This window comes from Armigeres subalbatus, chromosome 2 (genome assembly GCF_024139115.2).
Source record: "Armigeres subalbatus isolate Guangzhou_Male chromosome 2, GZ_Asu_2, whole genome shotgun sequence".
In the NCBI taxonomy this organism is placed as follows: Eukaryota; Metazoa; Arthropoda; class Insecta; order Diptera; family Culicidae; genus Armigeres; species Armigeres subalbatus.
The window spans coordinates 451,795,640-451,804,837 of NC_085140.1; the positions used below are offsets into that span (position 1 = coordinate 451,795,640).

At 39.4% G+C, this 9,198-nt stretch overlaps 1 protein-coding gene across 1 annotated transcript; it reads right to left on the bottom strand.

Annotated features, from left to right (window-relative positions):
* Positions 1-298: 298 nt before the first annotated feature.
* Positions 299-3,649, bottom strand: LOC134213739 (zinc finger protein 605-like). Its single transcript, XM_062693061.1, is given in 5 exon segments — positions 299-1,560; positions 1,828-2,849; positions 2,852-3,155; positions 3,219-3,440; positions 3,509-3,649. Coding segments are annotated over 4 exon segments (2,739 nt in total). The 5' UTR covers positions 3,420-3,440; positions 3,509-3,649; the 3' UTR covers positions 299-348.
* Positions 3,650-9,198: the final 5,549 nt, after the last annotated feature.

Consider the following 9,198-nt stretch of genomic DNA (forward strand, 5'->3'; position numbering starts at 1 on the left):
CGCTTAAATACACTTGATCTACTGAAAGTCAGCTTCGGCGATAAAACCTGTAGAAATGTCCTTTCTGGTATGTTATTTGAAGAAGATTCACCGAAGTAAAACTGTTTGCTTTAATATAAAACAGATAAAAAAAATCATTTTGTATTGCATGCTTTGAAATTCCATATGAAATAAAAAACAGAATATACAGATGAGAAACTAAGCTGCGAAAAAAAGTATGAGACCATGGACAGAAAAGTTACGATCATTTCTTGCAGTTACCAAGGATTGTTCGGACAGAACAAAACGGTCACTTACCTTACAATTCTATGTTATTTCATTCGTCTATACATCCACATTCTCATTCCACTAAAACGATATCTCATCTCGTTGCTTATGCGTCGCCAAGTGGCGCGTCAGATAGCTCTGCTGAATAAATGCCTGCCCGCAGTGTTGACACTCGTACGGTTTCTCGCCCGTATGAGTTCGCTCGTGAATCACCAGCTGCCGCTTCCTGATGAACGCCAACGGGCAGAAGCTGCACTGGTGGGGTTTCTCCCCTGTGTGGGCGGCCATTTCGTGTCGCTTTCGATCCGTTGCATGGGAAAACACCTTATCGCAAAATTTGCACTTGTACGGCCGAACGCCAGTGTGACGTCTTTTGTGGGTGAGAAACTGTGACTCGATCCGGAACCTCAGTTTGCAGATTTCGCATTCCCAAGGCTTCTCGTCTGTGTGTGTCATGGAATGGTCCTTGTAGTTGCGCTTCCTTGCAAAAGTTTTGCCACAAATTTCACAACTGAACGGACGATCCGACTGATGCACGATCATATGGTTCTTGAGGATGGTTTTGGTTCCGAACGTTTTCTGGCATACGTCGCATTCGTACGGTTTAATGCCCAAATGTTTGTTTTCATGATCTTTGAGTTGTGCGAGCGATTTCATCTGAACGCCACATGTACTGCAAGTGTGTCGCCCGCCGGAATTGGACTTCCTTTGAGCAACTACGTGTCTTATTAGTCCTCGATAGTTGCTGAAACTGCGGAAGCAAATTTCGCAACAGTTTTCGTCGGTGTCCCGGTAGTCCTTAAATTGGTTCCGTTTTACACCATGGTTCTCGTCCACGTGAGTTAACAGATCGCTATATTCCACAAACGAGGACTTACAAGCCGTGAAACAGCAGAAAAACTTACTGCTGTCCTCCGACTGTTTGGGTTTCGGTCCCCGTCTATCATCCCGGACATTAAACCGCTCGTGCGACTCGTAATGCAGCAAAAACGGTGTTTGAAAATTGAATTTTTGATCACACAGCTTGCAGGAATAGATCTGCACGTTTTTCACAAATTGCTGATGAATTTGAAGGGATACGGCTTTGACGAATCTACGGAAGCATCGATCGCATTCATAGGGACGATCTTTCTCGTCCAGTTGCTCAAATTGTCGATGGCACTGATTGGAGTGATCGATAAGCTCTTCTTCGGTGATGAAGGTAAGATAGCAGCCGCAGCAACGAACCGCATCTTGTCCGCTGATGTCGACGACGGATATTTCTGCCAAATCCGGATCGTTTCGTTTCGACGCCTTCTGAAATAAAAATACAAATGTAGTATTATAAGTGTATGGATCAAAACACTATGCGAAAATTCCACTACATAATCAATCGCCCATCGTCAAATTACTTCTTTAAATTTCCTTTTCATCAAGAGTGTGATTTAGAAAAGCAGTAATAAAATTGCAAATTTTGCCCTCGACTGCATATCAGTACCACCTTTGATATGTCTCCTGTTTGTATGAAATTAATTTGCAATCGTTGGCAATCCAATAGTCAGTTATGGATTAAAAACTCACCTGTTGAACGTAAAGCCGCCGTCCGTATGGTTCCTTGAAATTATGAACTTCTTCGGGTTCATAATCCTCGTCTTCATCCACTTCGTCATCACCACTTGCTACAGTACCGTCCATCGGAGATGCCCTCCGTTCTACGATAGTGGTAGTCCTTCTCGGTCTCGCTATTTGAGATCCAGCTGCTGGCATCGGTTGAATGTCCAACATTTCAGACGTTCCTTCCCCTTCGATCTCTTCTTTCACATCGAGCATATCTAGTTCGACAAATCCCTCGTGTTTGTCGCTGCTTTGTTGGTGATCCCTCAACTTTTCTGCTGATGAGAATATTTGCTGACACGTTTTGCAGTAGTAGACCTGCTGGGAATTCAAAACAAGCATGTGCTTTTCATACTCTTCCTTCGACTCAAATGACTTCAAGCAGGCGAAGCATGAGTATTGCTCGTTAAAACCACGATTCCCTTGATGCGTCTTCTCCCCATGGCGCTTCATTTCTCGTTTGCTCTCGCAGTAGATCGAACAGTCACAACAAAAGTATCCAGCAAAAGTGAAATAATCAAAAGTGACGAAAACTTTTTTGCAGGGAAACTTTTGCAAAGTAGCTTCGAGGGCGTTCTCTGATGTGGGAATCGCTTTTGGTTTGGAAGAAATTTTGACACGATTGATTGGCAATTCTTCCGCCGAATGCAGTTTCAAGTGAGCATTTAGCTGTCTTTTACTTGGCGACAGAACATGGCACAATTTACAATGAAACAATTGCCGCGATCGTGCGATTTTCTGATGAAAAGTTAAGGAATCGGTGCTTGAGAAAAGTTTCAAGCAAGTGCTACATTCGTAACGCCTATTTTTATCCCCATGAAGTTCCGGTTTGTGATCTCGCTTGCAGTGCTTGTCCAACATCGCCTTTGTTTTAAAAATATGAAAACACCCACAACATCGATGATCATCTGCCTCAATATACTCCCAGTTTGAATCGTCACTCTTCCGAGTCCTATAATGACCCTTGGGCAAATCCGAAAATTTCCACTTAACTCTGAATGCAGCGGGTCATCGTGACTGCCTACTTTAGTAGCAGGTTTATTTTCGATGACATTATCATCATCCTCCAGCACTTCGTCATCAACGAAAGACTCCTGAATCTGCGTATCTCCCTCATCGGAAGCGTCCTCCAAAAACATTTCCAATTTCACCTTCGTGGACGTTGATTCGCTGCTTAGTAATTGTCTCAAGCGTTTCTCACTAGCTTTATAAGTTTCCCGCAAGGACCATGATTCCTGCAGCCGGTACATGCAATCCTGGCAAATTCTACGGGGCAGTTGATCGTTCGGTTTGATCTACCACAAGGAAAACATCTGAATTACTGACCCATTCATGTAACAGAAACTTATGAATCGTACCTCAATATCCAAACAGCCTGCCATAACTTCAGCGACGGTTCTTTCTATGCTAGCGGAGTTCGATTCCGGATCGCCATCCTGATGCTGTTCCGATGCCGTACGCTGCTTCTTCAGTTTCATCGTAGTGGCAAAAATGCAAACAAAAGCTGATCGCTCCTCATTGCATGTGCATATCCGGCAGAGATTCTCCACCTCTTGCATCTCGACCCGTGCGTTTGTTACCTGTAAATATGTAGTTATATTCCGTTGATTTGCAAGAAACAATAATTTATTTTAATTAATATACCTACCTACTTGCCAAAGAGCAAAGAGTTTCAAATTTGTTTCGGTCGCAAGTTTTTAGAGGTTTCCATCAGTAAACTTGACAAACAATCATCAAAATAATCATTGTCTATTTCAGTCTCGTTTACACTATAGTTAGGGGAGCAGGAGGCATTATGAACACCTGGGGCAGATTGTGCACCTCCAATATTCTTGTTAATTCAATCATTTTTCTATAAATACTTTCAATACAGCGAACTCTATAGAGTACCGGCACGTACCGGGCTCGGTAACTGAATTACCGATTTCTCAACAGCTGAGCTCTCGGTAGTCACCTCGGTAATCGAATTCTATTACCGAGTTCTCGGTACAGGATTCATGATAATGAACTGTCAAAAAATACCGAGCAGAATTGTAACAGTTACTGAGCACTCGGTAAAAAAATAGGTAATGTAACTGACTTCTGTAACTCAAATTACCGAGTTAAATGTAATAAAATTCTGTAATAATCTTTCTCATAAACAATAAAAAGCAATTAAAATTTCAGTTATTTAATTGTCTTAATTGTTAAATGTACACATCTCGTTTTTAAATTATTGTCGCGCTTATCTTTTTCTAGAATGTTGCGGCGGTCATACACTCGCAGGCTCGACTGCGAAGGTAAACGTCAAGATAGCCGCAGTGTTAAAAGATAGGAAGAAATTTCCCGCTCAAAACAAAACCACGTGCTTTTCGCAAAATGACAGCAGTGTTCGATTGTATTAGTGAGAGGCAACCGGAGTCACTGAGTACATGGAGAGTGTCTATCATGGCAAGTGCATACGGTGGGTGAGATTTTCATTGACACTGTTGTATTTAGTGACCGTTGCGATTACCTGAGAAGCAACCAGCAGGAAGCCGCAGTATTCTATTTTATCTCGAGATGCATTATAATATGTATATTAGAGTGATCAATTTGACCAGAGTATATCCTGCATGGAGGATTTGATTCACCATTCGCAGTCACAGTATCCCTTCCACAGTCTATGACCCTACCCTACCTCATTCTCTAAACCCAGTTTTATTTATTTATGCATTAAAATATAAAATTACATAGTTATTACACGTAAAAAAAATTAATGTTATTTATTATTAAGATTTCTAATACTTGTTTGCCAAAGCAGGCGCTTAATGATATGTAAAGAAAAAATATATACATCGCATATATTGTTTATTACTACCATTTGCGTCAATAGATTGACACGTTGTGAAACGATCTGTATCATCAATGAATGCGCTAATTCGATTTGATTAAATATTATTTTGAACGTGATGTAGAAAAAATATTTAGCATCTAAACGTAAGTCATGTAATCGAACTGGATCTGCGTCATTTAGGATACTAAACTGTTATTAACATACGAAAGAATAAAAATATATATAAATCAAATAAACAAATGTAACAGTATATTTTACTACCGGTGATCCAAATTGCCCCAATCATTCGCCTTCATTTACTGTAAGTTATTTATTAGTGGTTTCCCAAAATCGGGTAAAATGGGTAAAAACAACCCACATGTCAAACGTCAAAATCTGGGTAGATTTGACACAGTTTGGGCCAGAATACTGCTTACCCAAAAATGGGTAAGGGGGAATTTACCCATTTTTGGGTAGCTGCCCTTTTTACAAGACTGAGTGATTTTTCACCCAAAAATGGGTAGCTTCAGAATAGCGTGCACATACATTCCAAAACTTATACTTTTCATTAACTTATGAATGTTATTAGCTTTATTATATGGGATCATTCATTAGGTGGCATTATGAAGAGTATAAGTATTTTCGAATGGTTTTTTGCCATAACATATAAGCAAGGTTATTTTTTTACGTGTAGTTCTACACATTTTTCTCTTTGAATTCGTATAACTGTAAAGAATGATGACAACGTCGATTGTTACCTCTATACCAGCGGTTCACATTGCTGTTGATAATGTTTGCAGTTGATTGCCGATGGATGCTCCGCCACTTTGAGATGTCCTTCCGATGTTGTTGAGAGGTACTTTTGGAATGGCTATAGGTTGGTATCGTGTTCAAAAGAAATTCCTTTTTCTATCCCAATCCCATGTTAAATTCCGTTTACTGAATCGGAAAAGTAAAAAGTTGAAAAGAAATTTCTTCAACAGTATCCACCTGAAAAGAACAAAAATCAAAAAGGGAATTTGTAAGGTTCCCACGCAAACTAATGGGAGCTGTCACTTTACTTTCGGAAAAATAGTCTGCTCGATTATTCCGCAAGTAAAAGTGACATTTTGCTCCATGCAGATCAGTTGTCAAAATTCCGCTTGGTAATATTGAACAAAATTCCTTAACCTCTCTACTTTTTAAGTGGATACTGGGCTTATCGTAAGTCGACAAAAACAGTTTCCCCTGAGCGTTGAAGACAGACATTGTAATCAAACTATACGGATGATAAATTTTATGGAACTTACTTGTGGAACTAGTTCTATGCTGGTCACTTGTGATACCAGCCAGTCCCGCAGCCAGTCCCGGCAGAGGCAGTGGTGGTCCTAGGGCCTGTTCACAAATTACATAACGCTTTAGGGGGTGGGAGGGTACCTGCCAGAGCGTTATGGCCCATACAAATTTCAAAATCCTTACATACAAAAAACGTTATGAGGGGGTGGGTGGGGGTTGAAAATGGTAAAATTTTGCGTTATGTAATTTGTGAATGAACCCCTATGAAAAGTTTTCGTTGTGGGTGGCGTAAGTGACGCAAGGGTAGCAGAAGGTTAAACATATTTTAGTATGTTTTCCTGCGTGTTATATCCACTAAGGTCTCCAGAGCTGCCGGCGGTTGCGGTATCAAACGGAATATAGATTTAGCTACAAATAATGCTGCCGTTCGAAGCGTCCAAAGGAGTTCCTATTTTTCGATTTTTTTTCACAAAACGTAAACATTTTCCCCGTGATGCCAAATAGCTAATCCTAACCAGGGTGGCCAAAAAATATGTTTCTTCCTCGGCACATTTCGGCACACTTCGGCACAGCATAAGGCACAGTGGGCACAATTAACCATTTTGAAAGTGTGCCGAGTGGTTCACCCCTTGGTCGTAGGGCCTTATCGCCGCCCTGAAAATTTGTTTCTAGAATTGAAGAATGTGATTTGTTTAGGAGCAACCTCGGGGGAGACAGAATTACACATACACTGAGATAATTCCCCATCTAAATTCTATGTGCAATGCACATGTATTTTTGCAATCAAGCTTTGCAAATAATTTTTATTGGCAGTGCACATAAAACTGGAGATTTATCGACCATGTGATTTTATGTGCAAAGCATACATAAACTAAACGCACGCCCAATGTAATTTAAATAACCCTTCCAATGCATTTTATGTGCGACTGCTAATATTATTCATTCGACTTTCCTCTTAAACTCGAATCCGTTTTGTTTCTTTTTGTTTTTATCTCTCAAAAATAAAACGTATGAAAACTCACAAAGTGATTAATATATTAAAATTTATTGCGGCATTTAACATATTCTTCGAATATACATTTGGGGAGTCCAATCAAAAATCATTATTCCGGGACTTCGTAGTTGATTGGGTGGTTCCTCAACACCTTTTCCATCACATTGTGGTCTCCAAACTCGTCATAACACAACATAAATTCCATCATATTATGTTCCTCCATGACGATCCTTGAAGCGGTGAACTTGAAAATACTCACGTCCATTACTATAGAAGATTCCGTCAATCTTTCGTCAGCACCTCTGACGACATTTTGGCGGGACCTCTGGAGACATCTGTGGAAGAAAAATACCCGTCGATCCTTTCTTGAAACAGTAAGCTTGTGGTATAATTCCCCGATCAATAATGCATAACAAAATTATAACAAGGGGAGTTATTTATTTCAGAAAAATATTGTAACAAAATGTGTTATAAATTTTGCTGGTTAGTTGTTAAAATAACAAAAATTATATCAAAAATACCTCTAGCCATAACACAATTAAAACAGAGGTTGATACCTCCATATCAACATTATAACAAACGTTGATATAATTTTTCTGTACAAAAATCTACTTTCAAGGTAATTAATCTGGTACGCTACCACGACGGATTTCCATCCATAATGTAGGCAATAAACTTTGTTCCAGCTTTGTATTAATATCGGGCGGGTTCAAGTTATGCTGAAGGTGATTACCTCCGATTTTGTTTCCAATATCTACGAAAAATGTAGGCAATTATTTTGTGAAACTATCCATAACTACACTGCCAAAAATATCTATATAAGATATATGTGTCGCCGTTATAGATTTTTGCAATAGCTCCACGCTAATATAATCGATATAGAACCACACATAAATTAAATAATTGCTAATGCGAGACCACACATAAAGTTTATTTGGATATATATTTTATAAGTAGTTCGCGTGGAGAATGGTTATGTGTGCGCTGATATACATCATAAGTTAAATCTATGGATTTTTGCCAATAAATATGTGTGGATTTTTAGTAGTGTAATGTTGTTTTAATTTTGATATGAAATAAAACTGGCCGAAGATACATTTTTATCGAATTATTTATTAATAACACACGTTGTTTCAAATAACAACCATTGATAGAATTGAGATATAATTTTGTTATGCATTCCTGATCGGGTCATGTCCATTAAAAGAAGATTCCCGTAAAGCGATCTGTCGTCGGCTCCTCAGGCAACATTTGCGAAATGGAAACACGATTTCTGCACCAAAACTTGAGGATGATATTTTGGTTTGTGTAAAATGGATCCAAAGACTAATTAAGACGTCACTGTAGAGCTCACTCGAGGGACCACTTCTAGTACTGCATTTGGTCCCTCGGTACCCAAGTTTGACGTCTTGATGAATACCTTTTCTTCCATCAGCTTTGCAATGCAGTCGCCTATGGCAACAAGATAAAGTTTGTTATGAACAGTTACGATTGTTTTGGTAAAAATGTTTCGAGCAAATCCCCAGAAAGAAATACCAGCGCCAAATATACTCTCGATCCCTCGATGTGATCGATATCAAGTTGAAGAACCCTGATCGATACTGGATTACATTGAGGAAATGGTACTATTGCGGCCAGAGATTTGGCCCTACATTGTGTGGAAATTATTGGTTTGGCAGCGATGGGGGACTATAAACAAGATAAACCATTCACAAAAAAATACGGACTATGATTTGCTTTCTATAGGCAGGAAGGACAATTAAACAGATAATACAATTAACGAATGTAGGCATTTATTTGTCGCGCAGTTTTGTGATGCTGTTTTTGCGCGCACTGCCTGCTTCTCACCATTGCGTTAAGTGAATGGAACAATGGGCGCATTATGATTTTTTTATTCCGTGCGCGCTATAACATGATGTTGAAGCCGTCGATAGTTTGAGTGCAAACAGGTATTCTGTGCAAAACCGTTGAGAAACGTAAGGTAAGAATTATTAGATTTCATAAAAAAATCCTTTAAAAACATTTTAAAGCGGCTTCTCTTTTAGGGCCTATTAAAAACTTGTGCAAGGATGATCGAAAAGTCGTCTACGAAGCCCTTGGAGTAACCGAAAAGAGCACGAAACGAGGCTGCGTTCACACGTGATCAATTTGACATCTTGTCACCCTTACGATGATGGGTAGTGATGCAATAAACGGCGGATCATTACAATACTTTTCACTCTACCCATAATTGGAATTACACACAGATTCTAAAGCTCGTAACTCGTAACATACA